Source organism: Gavia stellata, chromosome 12 (genome assembly GCF_030936135.1).
Source record: "Gavia stellata isolate bGavSte3 chromosome 12, bGavSte3.hap2, whole genome shotgun sequence".
In the NCBI taxonomy this organism is placed as follows: Eukaryota; Metazoa; Chordata; class Aves; order Gaviiformes; family Gaviidae; genus Gavia; species Gavia stellata.
The window spans coordinates 25,336,118-25,359,214 of NC_082605.1; the positions used below are offsets into that span (position 1 = coordinate 25,336,118).

The following is a 23,097-nucleotide window of genomic DNA, read 5'->3' on the forward strand; positions in this document are numbered from 1 at the left end:
ATGCATTTCATGCTAACAAAGGTACGCAGACAGAAATACCTTAGCTGCCCACTGCCATGTATGTAATCCTAGTAACAGTAGTCTGTTTACTGCTAATGAAAGAAGCACCGCTGACCTTGCACGCTTATAAATATGTCAGGGTGCCAGGCAGGAACACCAAAGCAGCTGAGGGCTCATAATCAGCCAGTGGTTTCCCACAGCACCTCCTCTCTATACCCAAGACAGGAGCGTTCTTCATTGTCTGCTGAGAAAATTGTTAAGTGATGTAACTTGCTGTGGTACTGAAATCAGGGGATAGTTCCCACAACTCCTGGTGTCCTGTCAATTCTTGCAGCGTTTGTGATCTAAGCTACCTTTGTGGTGCGTGCACATGCCTGTCTGAGCTCATGCAGATCCCTTGGCCATCATGCTGACCAGTGGAGTGAAGTGCTGAAGGAGTATTTCTGAGCGGTATTTCCCCAGCATTGTTTCAGTCCAGAGCCACAGGCAAACAATGTGTAGAGGTGAGAGGAGATGGACCTGCCGCCTTCTACTTCAGCCTCTTGCTGAGGCTGAGGGGATTTTAATGATGCAGCTGCTTGACCAAACATGGTGGGTCAGTCCCAGGCAGCAACTAAGCCCCCAAGCAGTACTTTGCTCACTCCCCCCCCCCCTGCAGGACTGGGGAGAAAATGAGAAGACATACCAAAAGCAAAGAAGCTCACGGGTTGAGATAAAGATGGTTTAATAAGTGAGGCAAAGCTGTGTGTGCAAGCAAAGCAATAGAGAATTTATTCGCCGCTTCCCGGTGGCAGGCAGATGTCCAGCCTGCTTCCGGGAGAGCAGGGCCTCAGCGTGAGTAATGGTTACTTGGGAAGGCAAACACCACAAACACAACATCCTCCCTTCTTCCTCCTTTCCCTGAGCTTGTATTTCTGAGCACATCATCTGGTGGGGAATACCCCTTTGGGCAGCTCTCCTGGCTCTGTCCCCTCTCCACTTCTTGCCCACCTCTGGCCTATTGCTGGGGGGGACGGAGCGGGGGAAAAAGAAACCCTCAGTGCTGTGCAAGCAGCGCTCAGCCACAGCTAAAACACTGGTGTGTTTTCAACGCTGGTTTAGACACAAATCCAAACCATAGCACCACACAGCTGCTATGAGGAAAGTTAACTCCATCCCAGCCAGACCCAGCCCACCTTCGTACTCCCAGGTAGCTGAATCTCCTGAGGACGGTCACTGAGTAGTTCTCTGACAGCGGGAGAATTTGAGGGGGTAATCAGCTGGGCCGGATTTGAGCCGGGAATTGATAGGTCTCTTGACTTCAATCCAGTATAAATCGTGCCCATCTTACCATGAGTTCTATTGTTGTTATCACATCCTGTCTGTCACAGCCTCCCTTTGTTTTGAGTGGGAAATGATATTCTACTTTACTGTCTTAAGCTATTGGCTGAGGGTTTTGGGTGTTGGTAAAGCAGCTACCACGTAAACAGCACTCTGCATGTGAAACTAGTGATGTCCCTGTGTCTGCTTGAGTTCCTCTTGAGAGTGACACTCTGCCATGGCACTGCAGGGTTTCAGAGTCCCTCAGCAGTTCCTGACCAAGTTTGCTTCATTTACCACTTCAAAAACATTCTGTTCTAATTACTGCTTGTCTGCTTTTTGACTCATCTGTCACTGTTTGCAATGAAGACTTTGCGATTGACATGGATAAACAATGCTGTTTTGAGATGTGAGCCAGAATGGAATTCGGCTCATTCTCCCGGAACTGAGCTGGCTTTGCAGAGCTAGTGGGAATGAAGAATTATAAAAATAAATAGATAGGGTTTGCAGTGACACAGACAAAATGGATCAAGCAAGGAGGCTTTTTTCTTTCTTTAAACAACTCTGTGAATACAGTCTAGGTTTGAAAAGTGTTTTGGGCTTTTCCGAGCAAAAACATACTCGACACATCTCGTTCATTGTGAAGAAGATCTAGTTCCAGACTGCCCCGTGCCGTTGAAACTCCTAGGTCACTTCATGATAAGGAGTTCCTGGACGTATGAGAAGTCGCACCACGGCACTTTTGTCTGAAGCTTTTGTGAGTGGTTGACCAACTGTTTTCTTTAATTTGGTGTTCTACCCCATTACTGCTTGCCTGTTCCACTACTGTACTCCAATGGTGACACATGCCAGGCCCCGAGCTCCGAGCAGCCGCTGCTAACCTCAGCAGTGGCTTATTGCATCAGAGCTTAAGGTGCCATATTCGTGTGTTGGGAAGATAAACCTTTAATCCTTCTTGTGTGCCCAGGTACAAGTATGAACAGCTGCATTTGCAATTAGATAGTGACACTGCTCTGGCCTTGGCAACACGTGTGAAAAGTTAATTGAGAGGGACTTAGGATGAGCGGAGTGTGTGTGAGGATGTGGTATTTTCATGTTGACGTAAAGGAAGTTCTTTGGGGCTGTCCAGACTGATCGTGGCCTGCCTTTGGTTGCAGCCAGCCAGGTCCTCCTTTGTCTGTGGTGCCAGCAGTTCAGCTCTTTTAGACCTTCCCTGCTTAGAGTGAAGGTTTCCCAGCTTGGTCTCCTCTTCAAAGAGAGTACAGAGCTTTGTGCTTTTTCCCTTTAAACTTTTTGCACGTGCTACACTAACCCACAGGGAACACTGGTAAAAACTAGGTCAGGACTGAAGGAAGTTTATTAAGTTCAAGAGGACGTGAGCTTCTGCCCACCTCGCACCCATGAGCTCCAGCGGCTCTGGCACATCCTCCTGTGCTGGATGAGGCACTCAGAGTTACCCACTCCTCTGCTCCTGGCTGCAAGGAACGCTCAGCTCAGCCCCTTGCCAAAACAGCAAGGGGAGGTGGGTGCTCAGGTCCCCTCCAGTCTCTGTCACCTACCAAGGGGCAGAGCAGATAGTCCTTGCCTAGCCTCTGCGGGGAACCAGCTGGTACCTGCCTGCCAGCTAGAAAGTTATTGACTGCTAATGAGAAAGGTGATAAACAGTGGGTGGAAAAAAAGAGAAGAGAGAGAGAAAACAGCTTGGGAGCTTAAAAGATTAATCATGATGGTGTGAACTGTAGGGAACCACCTTCTCCAGAAGAGACATCCTCTGTGGTTGGCTTCATTGTGCTCATTCTGCTGTCCATGCTGTCCCGTTGCCTCTGAAAAATGAAGAAAAGATGATGTCTAACTCAGTTGCTGGTTGGCACAAAGAACGTTTCAAGCACAACTGAGTGCATTGAGTTGGGGAGGCAGAGAGACATGGCGGACATGGGAGGCTCCAACGATGGCTTCCCCTGCGGAATTTGATGATTCTGCAAGGTTTCGGGGAGACTGAAGATGCCTGTCAACCAGCACATGAAGTTGAGTGTTGGCTTGAGCTCAGAACCTCCCTTCAGTGCCCTTGTCCAGCAACCTTCTCAGCACTAGTGCAGAATGATACCTGTCCAGAACAGATGGACTAGGTTATTTATTAGGTGTTGCCAATGTAACTGGCATGACCCAAACCACATACAAAGCCAGGCACAGAGGAGATGGTACAACTGGAAACCTGCCAGTGGAGTCAGTGTTTCACTGTGGTGTTCAAACCTCCCCAGTCAAATGCTGGAGCAGAAAAAGAGGTGGCTGAGAGCATGTGGAAGAGGGGTTGGTGATGCTTGTGCTGCCTGAGAGCACCCCTGTGCACCCTCCCACAGGGAATGGCAGTTACGGTGAGGACAGCTCTCCAGTGGGGACTAGCTGGTGTCATGCACCTGCTTTCCCCTTGTAAGAATGAAAAAGAAAGCTCAGCCCGGGAGCCTTGAGAAAGCGTGGCCAAAAGAAGAATCCCTGTGTGCCTTGTCTTCCCCTGGCACCCTCTGCCTGGCAACCCGATGGTAATGCAGCCCATTCCCAGTACCTCTCTGTGGGGAAGCCGAGGCATTTCACATGGATGGGCAGCCCACCCCTGAGTGCCCATGGAGGGTGGACTGGGGGCCTTGAGGGCTGGGGGGGTGAGTGCTTCCCCCTGGGCGATGGCAGCGTGAGCAGTGGATGTCCAGCTCTGGATCGTGGGGTGCAAAGACTGCTGTGGGTGCAGGGCCCGCCCCAAACCCTTGCTCCCTGGGGAGCACAGCCGTGCTGAGGGGTGAGGCTGTGTGAGTGGAGCTGCCGTCTGGTTTGGGCCCCCACAAATGAAAGGTGCGGTGCAGAGCTACCTCTTTATATATGTCCATGAGCCATGGTCTCCAACAATGACAGTGCGGGCCAGAAACAGGTGTCACCTTAATACCTTCCCAGGAAAGCCAATTACCCCTGGATGATTATGATTAATAATTCTCTAAGCCCTAATCGTGCTGACACCAATGCCTGGAGCTTACCCCAGGGGGCATTTTATAAGGGGCACCCTGCGGAGGTGAGCGTAGCCACTTCTCCTTGGGTGACGGCGAAGGCTGAGAGGTGGCGGGAGCCCCGCTTCAGAGGCGATCCTCCCGCACTCAAAAAACACCCCTGAATAAGAGCAAAAGGCACCTCACGAACCACAACCATGAACGGGACAGAGGGCCAAGACTTCTATGTGCCCATGTCCAACAAGACTGGGGTGGTGCGGAGCCCCTTTGAGTACCCCCAGTACTACCTGGCTGAGCCCTGGAAGTTCTCGGCACTGGCTGCCTACATGTTCATGCTGATCCTGTTCGGCTTCCCTGTCAACTTCCTCACGCTGTACGTCACCATCCAGCACAAGAAGCTCCGGACGCCTCTAAACTACATCCTTCTGAACCTGGCGGTTGCCAACCTCTTCATGGTTTTTGGAGGTTTCACAACCACCATGTACACTTCGATGAACGGGTATTTTGTCTTTGGAGTAACAGGGTGCAACATCGAAGGCTTCTTTGCTACGCTGGGTGGTAAGTTTTCCAAATACTCAAAAATCTGCTGCCAGGAATTGCCCAGGTTTTAGGAGGGGGAGGGAGGACGCCCAGATGATCTCGGAAAAACATGGTATCTGGAAGGTCCTCGGTCTGCTGCTGGTGTGGGCCGAGGCAGTTGCAGTGCTTCAGGGTGGGAGGTGAAGAAAGTGACAAGTTACACTTTTTTTTTTTTTTTGGACCTTATTTTGGTAGCCACCTGCTCAGCATCCTGAGAACAACAGTGCAGTAATGAAAAGCCATCAGTAGCAGATTTTGCAGTTGTTGGATTTGCACATCTTTTTGGCTTGCTTTCTGACTTGAGAGATGACAAATTTGTCCTTCCTGTTTTGTGGGGCTGAGTCTGTCACTCGCTCTGATGCGGTGCATGGTGGCGCAGGCTAGCAAAGCTGGCTCTCCTCCCTGTGCCAGCCAGGCTTTCACTGAAACAGCTGTTAAATAAAAATGGTGTGTCTAAAAATGCCCTCCTCTGTTCAGCTCAGCCTTCAGCCCCAGGCAACTGTTTTACTGGTTTGGTCCTTGTGGCACAAGTTTCCTGGGAAGCTGTGGGTAGCGAGGGGAAATCCCGGGATGACGGGCACTTGCTGCATCTCAGAGTGGGACCACAGGCTTGCAGGTGCAGGTGCTGTCCGGGATGAGTGGTAGGATCCAGCCATGGATCTCAAAACACAGCAGTAAAGTGGTTACTTTGGACACGAGGACATGAGGAGGTGTCTTCTCACGTCTTCCTACTGCATCTGCACTTGGCCTTTGTTCATTTCTCTTCCCGAACCCTTGGTGGAGATTTACCTGCTGCCAGGGGTCTTCCTCGGGAACGACAGCCTGAGGAGGCCTTGTGCTGCCATCAGCGTGTTTTTCTTCTCCTGTTGCTCAAAGTCCCTGTGTCCCCATCCCTCTCTCTCCCTGGTGCAGGCGAAATTGCTCTCTGGTCGCTGGTTGTCCTGGCTGTTGAAAGATACGTAGTGGTCTGCAAGCCCATGAGCAACTTCCGCTTCGGGGAGAACCATGCCATCATGGGCGTTGCCTTCTCCTGGATCATGGCCTTGGCGTGTGCGGCTCCCCCGCTGTTTGGCTGGTCCAGGTAGGGAGGGCGCTGTGCCTGGGGCCGCGGGAGCCTGGCTGCAGCGGCTCAGCCGTGGCTTCCAGCTGGTCTCCAGCTGGACGCGGACCTGTCTGACTCACCTTACAGGTACATCCCCGAAGGCATGCAGTGCTCGTGCGGGATCGACTATTACACTCTGAAGCCAGAGATCAACAATGAATCTTTCGTCATCTACATGTTTGTGGTTCATTTCACGATCCCGCTGACAGTCATTTTCTTCTGCTACGGGAACCTGGTTTGCACTGTCAAGGAGGTGGGTACCTGCCAGTGGCGGTGGGCTGGGGGCCACCTCCGTCCCCAGTGCTGGGAAGGGGCCCAGGCCAGGCTCCAGACTGGTGACAGAAAGGGCCCTCAGGGGACCAGGAGGCTGGCCCTGCACGAAGCGGGAAATAGCAAACTCCAGATGTGCAGCTCAACTGCCCCAAGCCCTGACCCCGCGTCCCATGCCGGCGCAGCCCTCCCCGGATCCATCACATTGCCATTCCCTTCTGCCCACAGGCTGCCGCCCAGCAGCAGGAGTCTGCCACCACCCAGAAGGCGGAGAAGGAAGTCACCCGCATGGTTGTCATCATGGTCATCGCCTTCCTGATCTGCTGGCTCCCCTACGCCAGTGTCGCTTTCTACATCTTCACCAACCAAGGGGCAGACTTCGGGCCCATCTTCATGACCATCCCGGCTTTCTTTGCCAAGAGCTCTGCCATCTACAACCCTGTGATTTACATCGTAATGAACAAACAGGTAACTGGCAGCATGCCAGGTGATCTCCTTTTTTGTGTTTTGCTTTATAACAGCTTGTAGAGAGTTACCTCGAGGTACCAGTGGGCCGGGAGGGGCGTTTGTTTCCAGGTGATCTTGTTCCGGCATGCAGGAGGGAGACTGCAGCTCATCCTTGGCGTTGCATAACTCTCGTAAATCCTGTCTGAAATGACCCAGGCGCTGGGTTGGTGCAGGAGCTGGGGCTGCATCCGTGATGGCCCTGAGCAGCAGGATGGGCGGGCAGCGGGCAGCGGGGAAGGAGACTCCACCGGCATAGTGCCTCCCGCACTGCGATGGTGGGGGCTTCCAAGTGGCTCTGTCAGGAGGCAGCCCCGGAGCCACCTGGCATCCACTTGCCTCACCATGGTCTTCCCTCTCTTCCAGTTCCGTAACTGCATGATCACAACCCTCTGCTGCGGCAAGAACCCGCTGGGCGATGAGGACACGTCTGCTGGCAAGACAGAGACCTCCTCCGTCTCCACCAGCCAGGTCTCTCCCGCGTAGGGCCCACCGGAGCAGCCAGTCCTCGGGGTGCACGTCGCTGCCCCGGGAGCACGAACCTAGCCCCGCCGCTGCCACTGCCCGCCCCTGCTTCACCACGGTCACTGCCCCGCAGGGCGGGCTCCTCTCTCCTGGCACTAGGAACCCTGGGAACAAGGCTGTAAATGTGTACACACGTTTTGTAATTAAAATGCAAAGGCTTAGCTCCTCCACTGGCGTAAATCCATGCTTTTCTGTTGACTTGCTGAGAGCTCGTGGCCCCCTGCTCCAAGTGCAGACCCCGGGGTCTGACACCCCCGCCATGCCGGCACGCCTGCGCTGCCATGCGCAAGCCCTGGGCCGCGGCAGAGCCACCCTTGCCTCCCTTGCCCCACCTTGATGGCCCAGCAGGGGCCTGGGCGCGTCCCTGCCTCTGCCACCGCTGGGGCCGGAGCTGGGGCCACCTCCCAGCTCCGCCGCCGGAGATGGAGCCTGGCCAGTGCCATCCAGCTGCTTGGCCCTGCCGCAGTCTGGCTGCCCGGGGGCGAGTCTGGCTGCTGTGAGGTGCCCCCAGCCCTGCCAGGTGCTCCCAGCTCCAGCCCTGTCCCACCTCCAGCATGTCAGAAGCCCCGGGAGGCACCGTGACCCCTCCGGGGGGACAGGACGGGGTACCGGTGCACATGGGCCCCTCCGTGCCACAGAGGTGATGTCTGCGGATCCTGCCCGGCAAGCAGGTGGCACGGAGGGGACCTGGCGGCATGGGACGGCACGGCACAGCCATGGGTGGCCACAGCCGGATGTGCTTGGGGAGGGCTTGGCACTTGCTCCTGCACCTGGCGCAGCGACACGCACAGGGTGTTTGCACCCCCAGCAGCAGCCCCACTTGATGTCCCCCAGCAGGAAGCAGCCCCTCCCCGTAGTCCCGCTGTTCATCCTCAGGCATCTTCGGGCCCCCTGCGGCCCGGGGCCGTGCCCCGAGACATGCTCCTCCCGTGCACCTCCCCATTTCAGCTGCAGTCAGTTTGGCATCAGCCCAAGTAGGAGGTTTTGGCCAGTGCTTGTGCTTTTGAGGATTGATCACTGCATTGCTAAGCTTCCCTCCGCGCTGTAGCAGGCAAGACATGGGAGCATATGGCTCAGAGACGTCGACATATGTTTTAAGCACTACAAGATGGCATATTGCAATTGTAGCAGTGTTCTTCATTTTTATTTTTAGCTCAGTTATACAAATAAGATGTTTTTCTCGCTGTTCAGTGTTATCAACATTTGAAACTATTTTTGTACATTATTATCCTCTCTGATTTCTAATCCTATGCAGCTTTGCAAGGTCTAATAGGGAACGTATAGAACCCATGCAAGTTAAACCTTTAATAAAGAGCAATTTGCAAGTACAATTCTCTCATTATTTTTTTTTATCGATACTTCTGCATATTCAGTGAAATCTAAAGATTAGAGGTTTATGAATAATTCAGTGTTTAGGCTGATGTCTGATTCATGTACTTCAAATCTGTGAGCTGGTTTTGGAGGGAAGAGGAGGAAGGATTTGGTGTTTATTATTTGCTGTCCGTGAGGCTGTGCTCCACGGGAGCCATGCGATGCTTGGTGCTGCAGCTTTCCCGCCCGCACTGGACCGTCCGCGGCACGTGGTGCTGATGTCCCGGCCCTGAGCCCACATGCTGTTGCCCCAGGCCATGCCCAGCCCTACGGTGGCTGGGGGCGGTGGTAGGGGCAAGCAAGGGTTTGGGACCCCCCCTGCCAGCCCGGGTGGGTGCCAGAGGCATCACGGACCTGCCAGAGAGGTGATGGCCGGATCCAGGAGGAGGAGATGATTGGAAGAGATGCACCCATTCCTGCTGTGGTGCCAGCCCCTGCAGCCCTCCAGTGTCCCCACTGGCCCCTTCCCGGGGAATTTGGAAATGGACTGGAAATGGAGCAGGGAACGGGCAGGTGGTGCTGGTCTGGGGGGAGCCGGGCATGCAGGGCCCAGGCACTGGGTGTCTCTCCCAGCCCCTTGCTCCAGACCTGGCTCCTGCTGGCACCTTGGTCTCCTGCCAGGATCTGGCCCCCGGGCTCAGCAGGTGGGCGCAGACCTTGATGAAGGTCTTTCTGGGCAGCGCTTTGCATGTACATTGGTGCGGTAACACGTCCACTGAGTTGGTCTGTGAACCAGCCCTGCCGTCACGTAATCCTGGCCCTTCCTCAGGCTTGCAGCTCCCCCACAGCTTTGACAGACGATGCGTACGAAAGCCCCGTGACTCTTGTGTAAAAAGGAAGGGACTGACGTGGTGACCTGTGGAGAAACACAGCGGTCCCCGAGGTGGGGACGTTCGTGCTGTTCCTGCACCAAAGAGCAGTTGGTGAATTACTCAGGCTCGACTCATGAGCACAGGCAGAACGGAAAGTAGCACAAATATCCTACCCCACTGGAACGGTGGGGAAAGTGTCCATAGGATCACAGGATGACTTAATTTTAACACGGCCATGACACAGAAGTGCGCTGGGCGCCTTGGGGACCCCGGACAGCCAAGGGCTTAGCTCACACCTGGCCCATGGAACGATGCTGCGCCAGGAGCCAGCATGGTGGGGACACAGAGGGGACACGGAGGGGCTGCCCGTGCATGGGGCTGGGAGTGCTCTCCCCCAAGTACGGTGGGATTTGGCAGGCAGGGGTGAGTGAGGGTCCTGCTTGTGAGTGCACACCTGGGTCTGCTGTGGGAGAGTCACTCCTCCTGCCTTCGCCGGCCGATGAAGCAGCTCTCCGTGTTCCTCCTCTCTTTGTGGGATCATTTCCACCCCGTCCCCTCCATTATCAGGCTCCCCTGGCAATATAGTGCCTGCTTCCCAGTGGAGCTGTCCCTGGCAAAGGGAGCTGGCATGTCACACCAGTGCATGGGGAAGGGGTCCTGTGCAGGCCCCATGCCACGGGCTGTCCCCCTGTCCGCCCCACAGCGAGTGCTGTCAGCAAGCTGCAACCCCAGTACCCCACCGCCCACCAAGCAGCGGATAAGCGCCTTTCCCCTGCGTGTTCAGGGCAATCACCTCGCGACCCCCCCGGCTCTTGCCCCTCTCCAAACCCTCTGCTCGGACGTGCCCCTTCTCCCTCCAGGCCCTCGCAAAGCTTTGGCAAAAGGCACTTCCCAGCCACCTGCTCCCACCGGGGCGGCAGCAGAGCAATTAGCAGCTGCTAACCAGCCCCTGCAGTTAGGGAGCTAATCAGATAAATTAGCTGGAAGTGATCTGAGCCTGTGAGCAAGGTCAGGGGTGCCGTGAGCGGAGCCAGGGCTGCCTGGGCCAGGGTCTTTAGGCTGGTGTGTGCTGCCATGGAGCCTCAGCCGGGTAAGGAGTTTGCTGAGCGCTGGGGGGTCCCGGCAGAGCTGTGGCTCCCGTGGGGCTGGGGCTCTGCCCGGGCTCTGGTGGCCGTGGTCCCTGTGAGGCTGCGGGGATGAGCAAGGTCATGGCTGCTTGGCTTCTTGGGGGGCTTTGCAGCCCTCGGGGGCGTGAGTGCCTAGGGGTTGGGCCTGGGTCCCAAGAGGTGCCTCTCCCAGCAGCTGAAGCTGCCGGCACAGCCCAGCTCCCGGCTATGCTGGCCCGGGTCCGGCGGCCCCCGCACCCCCCCACCCTGCACATGGTCATCGAGGCCCTGCAGGCCCAGGACAAGAGGAAGGGCGCCTCTGTCATCGCCATCAAGCGTTTCATCCTGGCCAAGTACCCTGCTGTGGACCCCATTCGCCTCAAGTACTTGCTGAAGCAGGCGCTGAGCAAGGGGCTGAGCCGTGGAGACCTGGTGCGGCCCCACAACTCCTCCGCCATGGGGGCCACTGGCCGCTTCAAGGTGAGCAGGGGGCTGCCGGCTCCCGAGCAGTGGGGCTGGGGGCCAAGGTGCCACCTGGCCCCACTTCCACTGCTCTCTCGCCCCCAGTTAGCCCCTGAGAAGCTGCGGCACAAGCAACTGCCGGGCCAGGTGGCTGCTGACGAAGGACAGGCCCCGAAGTCCCGATGGAAAAGGACCACCAAACCCCCCCGGGCCCCTGCGGCGTGTGTGCAACAGCGAGGTAAAGGCTGGTGGTGCCACGAGCCACCCCAGGGCTGCCCCGGCCCTGGGGAGAAGCCCCAGCTTGTGCTCATCCACTGCCCCTTCTCCCACAGGTGCCGCGGAGGAGAAGCCGACAGCAGCGAAGCAGAAGCGGAGGGTGAAGCCCACGGATGTGAGTAGGGCGCAGCGGTGAGGCTGGGTGGCCTGTGGCATGGCAGCAGCCTGTTGTGCTCTCTCCCCTCCAGGCCCGGCCACCGGCAGCAGCGAAGCCCATGAGCGACGGAGCGAAGCCCCCGCAGGCTGCCAGCCGCCCCAGGGCCCCCGGCAAAGGGCGTTCAGGGCCCCCCGCGGCTCCGGCTGCTGAGGATGCAGGAGGGGGCGATGGCCACAGCCCTGTGGGTGCTAGGGCAAAGGGGCCCCGAAAGGCTCCAGTGGGAAATAGCAAGGGGGAGGCGCCCAAGGGGGCACAGCTAGACACCCGCAAGACAAAGGGGGGTCAAGGCAAGGCGAGGAAGCCCCGGGCAGCCCCAGGATCTGGCCAGGGGGAGGCTGGGCTGCGGAAGGCAGCCCCCACCCCAGCAGGCAGGAAGGCCCCATAGGGGGATCCAGGCAGCCCTGTTCCCCATGGGAGCCCAGCTCTGCTTCCAGCTGGGCCCAGGCCCTCGGGGTCTGGGTCGGTTTTAGTCCCCAGGACAGGTTTTAATTCTGTGTTCACCTCCTGCTAATAAAGCTGCTTCACTCCACTCATGAAATGGCGTGACTGCTGCCCTGCTCGCGGGTCTCCGCCCCTGCGCTCCCATCTCTCGGCGCCAAAATCCCCCAGCCCTGGCCTCGTCCTGCGTGGCATGGTGGTGAGCTGGTGCTGCAGGTAGCTGCCTGCCATGCCTCCTCTCGTGGAGAGATGTCCTGTCTGTCCCCACGTGTCCCTGGCTGCAGTGGCACACCTGGCCAGCCAGCAGTGCCAGGCTTTGGGGGCTGCGTGTGTGCAGGCTGGCAGTGAGCCCCAGTGCTGGGTGATGGCCCAGGCTGGGGGGCCCTGGGACCTATGGGACACAGCAGGGTGGCACCCCGGGCACTGCAAAGCTCAGGCTTGGCCAGTCCTGCCAGTGTGGGGCCATGGTGCCCGCAGCCTTGGTGTGGGGTAGGTTAGATGTCCAGTCCTCTGCCCTCCTGGCTGCCCTTGTGCTAATGCCTGGCTGAGATGGGATTACAGGAATGCTGGGGCAGCAGGTCTGGGTGCATACCATGGGCAAGGGTCCCCAGTGTCAGGGGGAGCTGCCTGTGCTCTAACCACGGTAAGAGGAAGATAGAAATGTTTTAGGGCTCAAAAAAACCCCAAAAAACAGTTTGTCCTGTTTGCTGTAGACTGCAGCATTGCTTGTGCTCTTATTATCTATCGGCACAGTGTCCACCTCTAAACCTGTCTTGCTAGCTCCTGCGGGTCAACATGAACACTTTCATTTAATAGCTTCAAATGCCTGAATTTCTCTTGCTCTGCACAGAACAGAGCCCTTCTGAAGGTCAGCCTGATAATGCAAAGGGTTACAGTCCTCCTGGGCAGGAAAAAAAAGTGTAAGTAAAACTCTCTTCCTAAAGAGGATTTTGCTAATCTTCAGCTGGCCTTGCCAATGCCCTCCAAGGCTCCTAGCCTTGCTTTGGGGCTTAAGCAAGAGCTGAACAAACTAACTTCTCTTTAAACTTCAGCCTTGGCCACGTTGATCCATCTTTAATGGAGCCAAAACTTGTCTCCCCCCAGGGACAGGGTGGGGGATGCTGCAGTAATAACCAGCCCTTTGGTGATGGTTAACCTCACAAAGCACTTGTCGCTAGCATGGAAATGTCCTGTAACAGAACTGGGCAGGAGCTGCGTCCTCTCTCACCAGGCACCCAGTGTGAAACATGAGGCTCTTTTGCTTTGAGAGAGGCCAAATCATTTAATGGCTGGATTTAGCTTTACTAAGAATCAACTTTCTAGTGGGAAAAGAAAATCCCTCTGGTGCCTGGAAAGAGCAGCTTTTACTGGGGGAGGTGGAAGAGAGAGGATTTAGCAATGCCGTGGTTATTAAGACCTACAGGATGCAGCTCGTGTCACGGTGCTGAAGCCAGAAGCCTCGAGGGCTGGCAGTGGTGGTGCAGAGCAGGCGCTGGGCTCCCCAGGGCTGGGAGAAGACACCGATTTGTGGGCTGATGGCACCTGGCAGAGGTAAGGGTGCCCAGCTCTGGGCACTGCTGTGGTGTTACTGGTCTTTGCATGCGCAGCACAGTCTGCGGTCAGTTCAGGCGTGTGGTTGTGTCTTCACACCGACCTTCCCCTTCCTGTGCCAGTTCCTGTTCTCGTGGGAGCTGTGCTACCGGGTAGCCGGAGCGGTGTGTGGCCGCAGCATGCTCTGCAGGAAGCCAGGGCTCTGCAGCCAGAGGGGTAAAAACTTGTCTCATACGGAAACAAAGGTGGTTGGCAGCTGAGCTGCCAAGCACTGTGTGTCTCATACGTGCAAAACTTGCAGCACACCCCCATGAGCCACCCTCCTCCCTGTGGCTCTGTGCCGGATGAGCGCAGTGGTCGGCAGGCCGGGGTGGGTGGGAGGAGAGGTGCCTGTCCTTGGGCAAGGGACAGCAGCCTGACCTCGCAGGTGGTGAGAGGCATCTCCCGCAATGTCGTGTGTCCTCTGCACGCACACAGGTAGGAACTTCACTACATGGGTTTCAGCACCTTGTTTTATTACAAAGATAGGCTTTTCCAAGTCTGCCACTTCCACTACACAGCAGGTAAGGGCACTACACCCACAACACGTGCCAAAGTTTAAAAACAGTTACAAAGGGCTTGGGGGTTCAAAGCAACACTACAAACCCTCAAGCTTCTGCTCCATTTAAGTTGTTCCTTTAAAATGGTTGAAGCAACTACTTTTTTTTTTGCTTTGGAAAAAATTAAATAATAAAGCAATAGGCCCTAATACATGGCCCAGTCACATCACCTGGAGGCAAACTATACCATCGGCTCACCTGTGTCCTTTCCCTGTAACAACACGGAGCTATTGCTCCATAGCCCTTCCCCCACCTCCAGCCAAGCTTAACGTTCTCTGCTACCTCGGTCCTTCTCACCCTCGCCCTTCCTGTGCTGGGCCTGCCTATATCTCTGGCAGCTATTCACAGTTTCTAAAAGAAAAACAAAATTCAAGAATTTTTTGTGAAATCACTTTCAAAATAAAATGTAGCCCAGCTACATTCTTAGAGTTTCTATTCTGAAGCCACATCCTCAGCAAAGACATTGAAACCTCCACAGTGTATGTACTTTTTCTGTAGTTCTCTTTTAAAAAAAAAAAAAACAAACACCCCTCTGTTTTTTCCCCTTTCCCTACTGTTGTGTCCCCCCCCCCCCCAACATACTGGATAAAGTCTATCATTTGTTTTAAAATAGATATCTATATACACATACACAATTCTGATGTTCCAATTTCTGACAGATGTGGCATTAGTGGAAACGGTGGGATGGAGGCCACCTGTCCACAGCAGTGAGTCACCCAGGAGGAGTTTTGGTGGATCAAAGTCATCTAATACCAGGTTGCATCCTTGCCAGCTGGATGAGTAATGGAGGCTCACCTTAGACCCTGCCTGGAGTGAGGTAGTAACTTTTTTCCTTTTTTTCTTTTTTTTTTCTTTTCTATTTGGCAGTTTGAAAATGTGGCTATGGCTGGGTTTAGCTTTCACGGGCAGGTTGCCTTTGCCTGCATGTGAATGCTGGCTTCAAACATGTGGCGCTAGCTGTGGTCCAGCCTCTACACAGGGGTCTGTGTGATGCTTGGAGAAGACCAGAGCGGTCACAGCTCCCCTGGCTGCAGAAAGGACAAAGTTGCCAGCAGAAAGGAGAACGGGCCACCAAGCTGCGATGGGGGGTTTGCCCCAGTGTGGATGCCGCAGGATGGCAGTGAAGTTTCTAGGTCTGCACAGTGAGAGCTTCCTTGCTGACCCCAGTGTAAGGAGGCATGAGACGCTTTCTGCCTTTTTTGCAGCTTGGGGAGCTGGAGCTGTTCTGCGTGAGTGAGAGCACTGTGCTGCCAGGTGGATGAGGTCCAGTCCCTTTACCTTTATGGGCTGAAAAAAAGACTGGATGCGCAGTAAAACTGCGCCTTCTTGGTTGCTCTCAGGCAACAACCATGGTGGGCTGGGTCTGAAGAAAGCAGAACAAGCTGCTTTAGGAAGACACCTCTGTAGCACTGACCTTGTTTTCGGTGATGATCACAGGAAGATGCTGCAGTACGTGGGGCAGAGGGGGGGAAGATGCTACCTGGTGTTTTTGCCCTGCGTGTGGCTCAAGCCCACTCTGTCAGAGGGCTGTCAGCAGGAGCTAACCCCTGTCGGCATAAGCGGCATTACTGGGACTGTGCTGGGGCAGTGCCATAGATGTGTGCGCAGCCAGCATGGCAGGGCGACGGGAGCATGAGGCAGAAGTCCTGCCCCTCATCCACTATGTCTGGTCTTCTGCTTCTAGACAGAAGCCATGCCTGTGACTGGCTGGCTGAAAGGTGGGTCGTTAGGGGATATTTGCCTACCCACTGCAACTCCAGCTCACTGTGCACGTGGATTTGGGAACCGGGGGAAGGCGGAACAGCCCTTCCCACACTGTCTAACGTGCTCCCTCCAGCTCCATAACAGCTGTCTCTGGTAGGGGATAAAGTGCTTTCACCATGCCTTAGCTACTTGAGAAGCAACTGCTTTGTCTCAGCCCCAAGTTCCCTGTGTTGCCCAAGTCTCATGGGGAGGAGTGGTTATGTTTACACAAATAGTACAAAAATTAAAAGGCACAAAAATACACAGAATGCAGCAGATAGTGAACAATTGATAGAGTCTTGGTGTTGGAAAAACAAGGATGTCAGAGGGATGGTGTGGAAGGGAGCTCAGGCGTTACTTCCATAGCCTTTCTGTATCCGCTCGTTACTCCCTGAGGCTACCCTTCTGCTTTGTGTCTATTGTTATGGCTTCTGCAGCCCTGTCTCTCCTCCTGAGGAACCACAAACAGGGATGCAGGGAGCCACTGACCGCTTGGGCGCTGATCAGAGGGAAGTGGTGAACTGAGCTTGCCAAAAGTATCACGTCTCCATTTCTGGCTGGCAACAGCAAACAAACTATGGGTGCCACAGTGCAGACCAGAGGGTTTTTGAGCTCCTCGGAAAGGTGTCTCGTGGCTTCTTGTTAGGTGAGGGAGTCCTTCAGCCACAGGCCAGGCTCACCCCCACCACAAGGCTGGTTTGAGAATGATCCTGGCGGAGGCGATCCACGGTGTATCTGCAGCTGAAGGCAGGTTCCCTAGGGCACTGCGCTGCGGAGAAGGTCACTTCCAGGGCTGCAGTTGGCCTAGGCTTCGCTGCAGCACTCGTAGATGTTATCCTCCATGAGTGCAATCACTTGCTCAAACTTGTGCTGGAGCTGGGTGCGCTTCGTCGTGGGGTTGGCATCCAGGGCAGCCACGATCTGCAGGGGATGCAGGCAGGTAGGTGGCTGAGGCAGTGCCCGGCGGGGGTGCCCACCCGCCAGCCCAGCTCCCCCGCCAGCCCTGTTGAGCCTGAATCCCAGCCAGATCTCTAATGGGGAGAGCCCAACCTACCCCTCAGCCCCTGCGCTCACACGCCCCGGCACCCTCTGGCTGCTCCAGGGCACAGCCGAGTCCCTGGGCAGGGGGTGGGAGAGGAGGGGATGCAAGCAAAAACCATTGTAATAATAAAGATCACAGCGCAGAGCTAGCCTGCAGCGCGAGGGTGCAGGGGGTCAGGAGCCAGCCAGGGCTGGCGCCTCAGCTGGTGGCGGCGGGTGGCAGGTTATTTTGGGTGTGGACTGCATCAGCGTGCTGTGCCCTCTTGAAAGCATCTGTGGGTCTACACATTGAGCAGCCCCCCTTCAGTCCGGCCCAGCCAAACGCTGTTAAAATCAGCCAGGAATAGCTGGCCTTCTCTTCCAAGGAGTCGCGTCAGCCAAGGGATAGGAGAGCAGGTGCATCTGTGTGTGCATATATTACATATGTGCGTGGGATTATGCAAAAAACAATAATTCCTTTTCTGTGGGACTGGATGCAGACATCTGGTTACAACATACCGCTTGTTATTCCCTCCACAGGTATGCTGAGGCCCAAGTGCAGCTGAACCCACTTACCTGGGAGCGATATCTCTTGGCGTATTTGTATATCTCAGCCATGGCGACGTTGGTGTTGAATTCATTCCGGTATTTCTTTATAAAGACGGAACAAAGAGGGAAGGAATATTAACGTGATACAGCAAGCGAGTTCAAGCCCAACCAGCAGGCATTAACTAGATTAAAAGAAGGTTTTGCCTGGGTATTTTTGTTACTGTTGTATTAATGCAGCCAGACTTTTGACTTACTCCTTTAAGGAAGGTGCATTTGCTTACATCAGAAATGGTCTCTGTCTTTTTAAAGCCAGCCTTAAATGCCCACACTTGATTGCACTGTTTACCCCTCAGTGCTCAAAGCCATTTCAAAGGACGGGGCAGCAGGAGAGCTGGGCAGAGGAATGCTGATGGAAAAAACCCGCTCGGTGGCTGAAGCCAAAACGCCGTGGGGAGATGGTTTGATTTTGAGGAAGCTGTGGCGCATCGCTGGCAGGACTTGGATCTGGAGCATGTCTGTGAGCTCCCGTAGCTGGTACCAGGGCCGGCATCCCACACCTGGGCCGGCTGCCAGCGGGCTGGCTGGGACTCGGGGCCGGCCCTGGCAGTGGGTGCCCAGGGGCCAGCTGGCTGGGGGGCTGTGGGACTGCGCAGATCCGTTTCCAAACTTCCTGGCTTTTTGGCACTGAATTTCACTTTCAACTCCCAGTGGTGCCAAAGCTAGTTAGGTTCAAGCTAACTCGTGGGTGTTTACTGCAGCTCTGGCAGTAATTGAAGATGCTTGGAATTAGGTCAGATGAAGTTTGTGTGTGGAAGTTTGAGGCAAAATATCCTTTCTTGTTTGCTCCTTCCAGCATCTATGCAGTAGCTGATTGCAGCCTGTCTGCGTTCCCTGCCGGTCCCCAACTCCTGCTGTCAGCCAGAGCAGAGCAGGCTCGGTGCTCCTCGCTCCAGCAGGCCACCGAGCCCGCAGACCCGACCCCGTCGCCGGCATGGGGGTGTGCGCTGGCTGAGCCCCCCGCTCTGCCTGCTGCAGCCCAGTGTGCCTTACCCGCGACTCCTCTGCGAGGTGGGCATTCATTTCCTGCTCACTGAGCGGGGGCATGTCGTGAATTTGCTTGTAGTATCGCTGCACTATCTTTCTATACTCAGGGATCTCCTTGGCGTACAGTAGTTTATTGGTCGGGGAGTCCTAGAGCAAGGGCGAGAAAACGAAATCAGACACTATTGTTCCTGGCGGAAAACTTTTTATCCTGTTTGTCTGACCAAAGTGCTAACCATCACACACAGACTTCAGCTACAGGTGGGTTCAGGAAACAGCTATGTCTTTGGTCCTGGCTTTACACAGACAGGAGTGTGGTGGGACGGCAATGAGGCACAAAAGAGCTATGACAGAGGCGCTTGCTCAAACATACTGAGGTGCTGTGGACAGGTACTACCCACCTGCAGAGCCACAGCACTGTCCCTCTGACCTTCTTCCTAGCACGAGCCAAGCGTTTGTTAGCTACAATGCCGTGAAGGTGGTCTATGTGAATGTGTTTTAATTTGCAGCAAGGGCAGGCTAAAAAGCATGCACAAGGTCAGGTGAGGTGGCTTGCTGCCAGGTGATGCTCTGCAGATGAGTGTAACACAACTGGGTTAAACACTTGTGCTCCATGGCTCTGCGTGTGGAAATCGGTAACAAGGAAAGGGCTTCTGCATGCATTTACTCAGGTCTCTTGAGCAGCCAGTTTGATTTAAACGGAAGAACAAAGCTCTCTTACAAGCTGAACTTTGTCAGTTGAAATGTTGCTCTTGGATTTTTCATGTAGCTTTGATTTATTTTGCATTGGCTAACCCAGCCTGCCTGGCCTATATTGAGTGCATGTGAAGTAATTAACAGAAAATACTGAGTTCTCTTGATTAATGTCATCTTAGACAAAGCAGTCTTAACCTCCCAGCCACACGATTGCGTTGTACCAGTGAAGGCATAACCCCGCCCGCACTCCTTGCAAACACAAGCATGAATGATTTTAACCTCAAGGCAATCCTGCCCTGCTGATATCATTACCCTGGGAATGAACTTGGCTGACTGGCCTAGCATTGCATCCCAAAGGGAATCAGCCCCAGGCTCTGGGACACAGAGGGGAGTAAGATCAACATGTCCCCCCCGCCCCGCCACTGAAGTGCGGGACTGCTCCTTGATGCTCTGACAGGTGGAGGGAGGCTCTTCAGAGGAGACAAGCACGCAGGGCTCTAGCTGTGGAGGCAGCACCTTCAGCTGTAGCGGGCAGTAAATAAGGAAGCCCAGGGTACCTGCAATCTGCTGCTGCGATACGTAGCATGGCTAATGCTGCAGGGGAAATGGGCACCAGGCTGTGGCACCAGATCCCACAGCAGTTTATTTTCAAACCCAATGACAAGGCATTACAGGAATACAGCCAAGTTACAGAGCCTGCTCACAACATTTTTTTCCCCCTTAGAAACACAAAAGAAACCCATGCTGCCTCTTTTTTGAGTTATTTTTTAATTTGTGTCTGATTTCTTCACTCTGTATTGTGAAGAGATGGGTACTGGTTTATTAACTGCTTGCGCACTGTAGATGTATGGAGTCTGAGTCTGCTCTCACATTTGCAGTATCAAGAGCAACATGCTGAAACCAGGGGAAGAATCCAGCCTGGAAAACATTCAGCTGTATGCTGTGTGTACGTGCAAGCTGGTTTTTATGCTGAGGATTTATTCTTCCCACATTACTCAACAATTCCTTCACTTATGCTATTGTATTCCTGAAAAATGTTTCCATCTGCTGTCTGACTCCGGCTGACCCCTCTTCCCCTCATCCACAGCTTGACAAGGACAAATTGTAGGTGTTTCGTAACACATGCAAAAAAAAAAGTCTAAAACCCAAACAAACAAAAAATCAAGCGCTCATTAGATCTTCCTCCAGTATTAACCTCTCCCACTGAAGGGTTCCTGTTGCTCTCAGTCTGGGGGATGTGCTGAGCAGCGCCCGTCTCTCGCCCCTCCCTCCATAGGGTCCCCTCTACGTCACGCACTGTGCTGCTGCCAGCCTCTGGGGCGGGGGGCAGCAGGGGACGATTTACAGCATTTCTTAATAAAACTTATTTATGTCGGGAAGTTTCAAATGTCAACACCACACTCAGCCAAGCCAGTGAGAGAACAGAAAACATGCGCGCTGGATGTCTCATTGCCTCCCAGCCCCGCAGGATGGTGCGTGGGAGCCTGATGATGGGAGAGGAGACATGGCCCGTGCAGCCTCGCGTTTGCTCAGAGCAGGCTTAGCTTCCTAGGCGGGAGTGCTGAGTCCGCTGGGCTCTGACAGCATGCCAGAGGCGGCCAGCATGTGATGGAGGCACTGCCGCCTGAGGGGAGCACCAACTGCTCCACTGGCAAGGCTGCGGCAGCGCCCGCCAAGTGCTTCCCATGCTCTGATGAGTGGTGTCAACGGGATGGCCCTTGGCAGTCCCCACACCTCCACGTGAGCCAGGCTGGGTCTGTGCTGCCTGGGCAGGCACAGCGCATGTTCGTGAAGGCTTGGCTCGGCTCCTGAGCTTCTCACGGCTCTCCCAGGTGAGAGGCTGTGCAGAAATCACTGACAGCGATGATTAAAGCTTCACCTGAAGCTATGTCATTTTCTGTCCTGCCACTGGGAGTTTACATCGTCCCTCAGCTGCTGTTATGGGATTGTTATGCTAATGCTGTCCCCTAAACCAGCCCTGACTGAGGGAGCTGCTCTCCCACGCTGAGCCTGCCCATGCCCCGTACCCGCGTCCAGAGCAGAACTGACACCCACCTGTGCTCACCTTGGTACGTTACACCCCTGCCCGAGCCCACAACAGAGAATATTCGTCTGCTCAGGCACCAGCTCAGCCCCGTCAGGAAGCGTTACAGACGCTGCACTGAGTAAGCTGGGTGCTCTCCTGGTACAACTCATACGGCCACTGGCCAACACTGAGCCAGTGGCTGGGTCTCCATCCTCAGAGTTTTCCGGGCTGGGGCCTCAGCCCTTTGTCCCTCTTGCTTGTGACCGTGTGTTCCCACTGCCTGACTGTTGTTTATGACAGGAAGGGTGCGAATTTCAAGCTCAAAGTTGGGGGGGAAGGAGGGGGAGAACTCATCCTTGGAGACAGCCAAAACTTAACTGCATGAACCTGAGCAAGTGGCTCCCAGCCAGCCCCGCTGCTGGGGGAGGTTGGACTGGGTGACCTGTGACAGTCCCTTCCCACCCATACTGGTCTGTGTCTATGACTGCCCCAGCAGGAGCGAGCTGTCCTCTCTGGAGGGTACCTTGCCCAGCTGCAGGTCAGACAGGGAGCAGGCGTCAATGAAGGCCTGGGCTATCACAGAGAGACAGGCATCGATGTGGTCTGTCTTGTCAATGTCGAAGACGAACTGGGGGTTCTTCAGGATGTTGACCCAAAACCTCAGAGGTAGGCTGTGAGGGAAACAAGCCAGGAACACACACTGGGTGAGTTTTTGTACTCCAGAGGGAGAGGGGAGGAAATGCGGGAAAGATGATGGTAGAAAGGGAATAGTAGAGAGGAAAAAACGAGGAGCCAGGTTCTGCTATTTAATCACATCCTGCTAGCGTATGGCCTTCTGCCTAGCTAGAGGGGCAGGCACACATCTTCACCCTGAAGAGGCCTTTCTTCAGGCTGAAGGACATGGCACAGACAGGAGACTTTGTGTACAGCCTTGTCTAGGTGAGTGTATACCCTTGCTCCTTCAGCAGCTCCCTGAGCCAGCTATGCTCCGGGAGAGACACTGGCAGGTTTGCCTGCATGGGGCTGTCGAATCAGGCTTCCTCACTTGCTGATTTCTGTAGCAATGGTGTCAGCTCCTTTTCCGTCTTCCCTGACAGTAACCGTCATCTGGTTCTGATGGTAAGCCTGGCCCTGTGAAATGCATTTCATGTGTCTTTTTCTGCTCTCTCATCATTTTCTCCTCCACTTATTTCAGTGCTCATTTGGCCACAACATAGTTTCGGTATATCGCTTGCCCTTCCTACCATTCCTCTTCAGCAGCTGAGGAGTGAAAGCTGCTATAAGTCTTTGCTTTACTGGCAATTAAAGGTAATGAAGGGTATGCAAATCTGCAGCTCAATGGTTGTGTCTGCATGCCTGCTATCCCAGCCAAATTTGTTTTTAATTTTCACATGTTGGGCTGGAAACAGTTACTGTCCCTGCAGCCTCAGAAGTGCTGAGCCTCTCCTTGATGCTCCCTCCAAGCTCCCTGCTCTCCCTGGTTAAATCTCCTGGTGTCTCCCCTGCTCTATTTCCCCCCTTCACGTTGGCTCCCCACCCCATTCCTGCTGCTCATCATGTCCCTCAGCACCACTCCCGGCTGGTCCCCAGTGCTGTGGTGCCCGCCAGCATGCTGCTGTCACAGCACCAGCTCCTGGAGTCCTGTGAATACCCTGGAGTCTCAGCTTGGTTACAGAGATAAGTCGGGAAAAGTGCCCCCAAGGGCTGAAAAGCCAGGAGGCAAATGAAAAGGAGCCAAATATGCTGTTTTTAGAATCTCCATGATGTTTTAAGACCTGACATGATTTTGGACTCTGTCTCAGATCTCCAGTGCTTGGAGCTAACATCATTGCTGTCTCCCGTCATCCCGTCCCTCTTCTATTTCTCCTTTAATTATTTGTATTAGTGTGCCAGTTTGTTCTGCCCTTTATCTGCCTATGCCTCCTCTTCCAGCTCGCCACTCCCCTGAGCTCTGTGTTTGTTCAAAGCTCTCCAAGCCTGT

The 23,097-nt window shown here is 54.7% G+C and overlaps 3 protein-coding genes across 3 annotated transcripts in view; 2 read left to right on the forward strand and 1 right to left on the reverse strand.

Moving 5' to 3' along the window:
• Window positions 1-4,486: 4,486 nt before the first annotated feature.
• On the forward strand, window positions 4,487-7,230 carry RHO (rhodopsin). Its single transcript, XM_059823468.1, has 5 exons — window positions 4,487-4,847; window positions 5,781-5,949; window positions 6,058-6,223; window positions 6,469-6,708; window positions 7,111-7,230. Exons 1-5 carry the CDS (start codon window positions 4,487-4,489, stop codon window positions 7,228-7,230), a joined length of 1,056 nt encoding a protein of 351 aa, XP_059679451.1.
• A 3,296-nt stretch (window positions 7,231-10,526) lies between these two features.
• On the forward strand, window positions 10,527-11,838 carry LOC132317960 (histone H1.8). Its single transcript, XM_059823561.1, has 5 exons — window positions 10,527-10,542; window positions 10,755-11,038; window positions 11,126-11,258; window positions 11,353-11,396; window positions 11,461-11,838. Exons 1-5 carry the CDS (start codon window positions 10,527-10,529, stop codon window positions 11,836-11,838), a joined length of 855 nt encoding a protein of 284 aa, XP_059679544.1.
• A 2,780-nt stretch (window positions 11,839-14,618) lies between these two features.
• PLXND1 (plexin D1) overlaps window positions 14,619-23,097 on the reverse strand; it is an 85,715-nt gene continuing 77,236 nt past the window's right edge. The window contains exons 34-37 of the mRNA XM_059823251.1: window positions 21,640-21,787; window positions 18,404-18,544; window positions 17,381-17,455; window positions 14,619-16,705 (exon numbers count right to left, since the gene is read on the reverse strand). Of these exons, the coding sequence (XP_059679234.1) occupies window positions 16,589-16,705; window positions 17,381-17,455; window positions 18,404-18,544; window positions 21,640-21,787 (481 nt within the window). The 3' untranslated portion in view covers window positions 14,619-16,588. The remainder of the gene's footprint in view (window positions 16,706-17,380; window positions 17,456-18,403; window positions 18,545-21,639; window positions 21,788-23,097) is intronic.

Coding starts and splice junctions, on each gene's coding strand:
- RHO (XM_059823468.1), top strand. CDS start 4,487: ATGAACGGGACAGAGGGCCAAGACTTCTATGTGCCCATGTCCAACAAG. Junction 6,224..6,468: donor TGGTTTGCACTGTCAAGGAG/GTGGGTACCTGC, acceptor TTCTGCCCACAG/GCTGCCGCCCAGCAGCAGGA. Junction 6,709..7,110: donor ACATCGTAATGAACAAACAG/GTAACTGGCAGC, acceptor CCTCTCTTCCAG/TTCCGTAACTGCATGATCAC.
- LOC132317960 (XM_059823561.1), top strand. Junction 11,039..11,125: donor GGGCCACTGGCCGCTTCAAG/GTGAGCAGGGGG, acceptor TCTCGCCCCCAG/TTAGCCCCTGAGAAGCTGCG. Junction 11,259..11,352: donor GGCGTGTGTGCAACAGCGAG/GTAAAGGCTGGT, acceptor CTTCTCCCACAG/GTGCCGCGGAGGAGAAGCCG.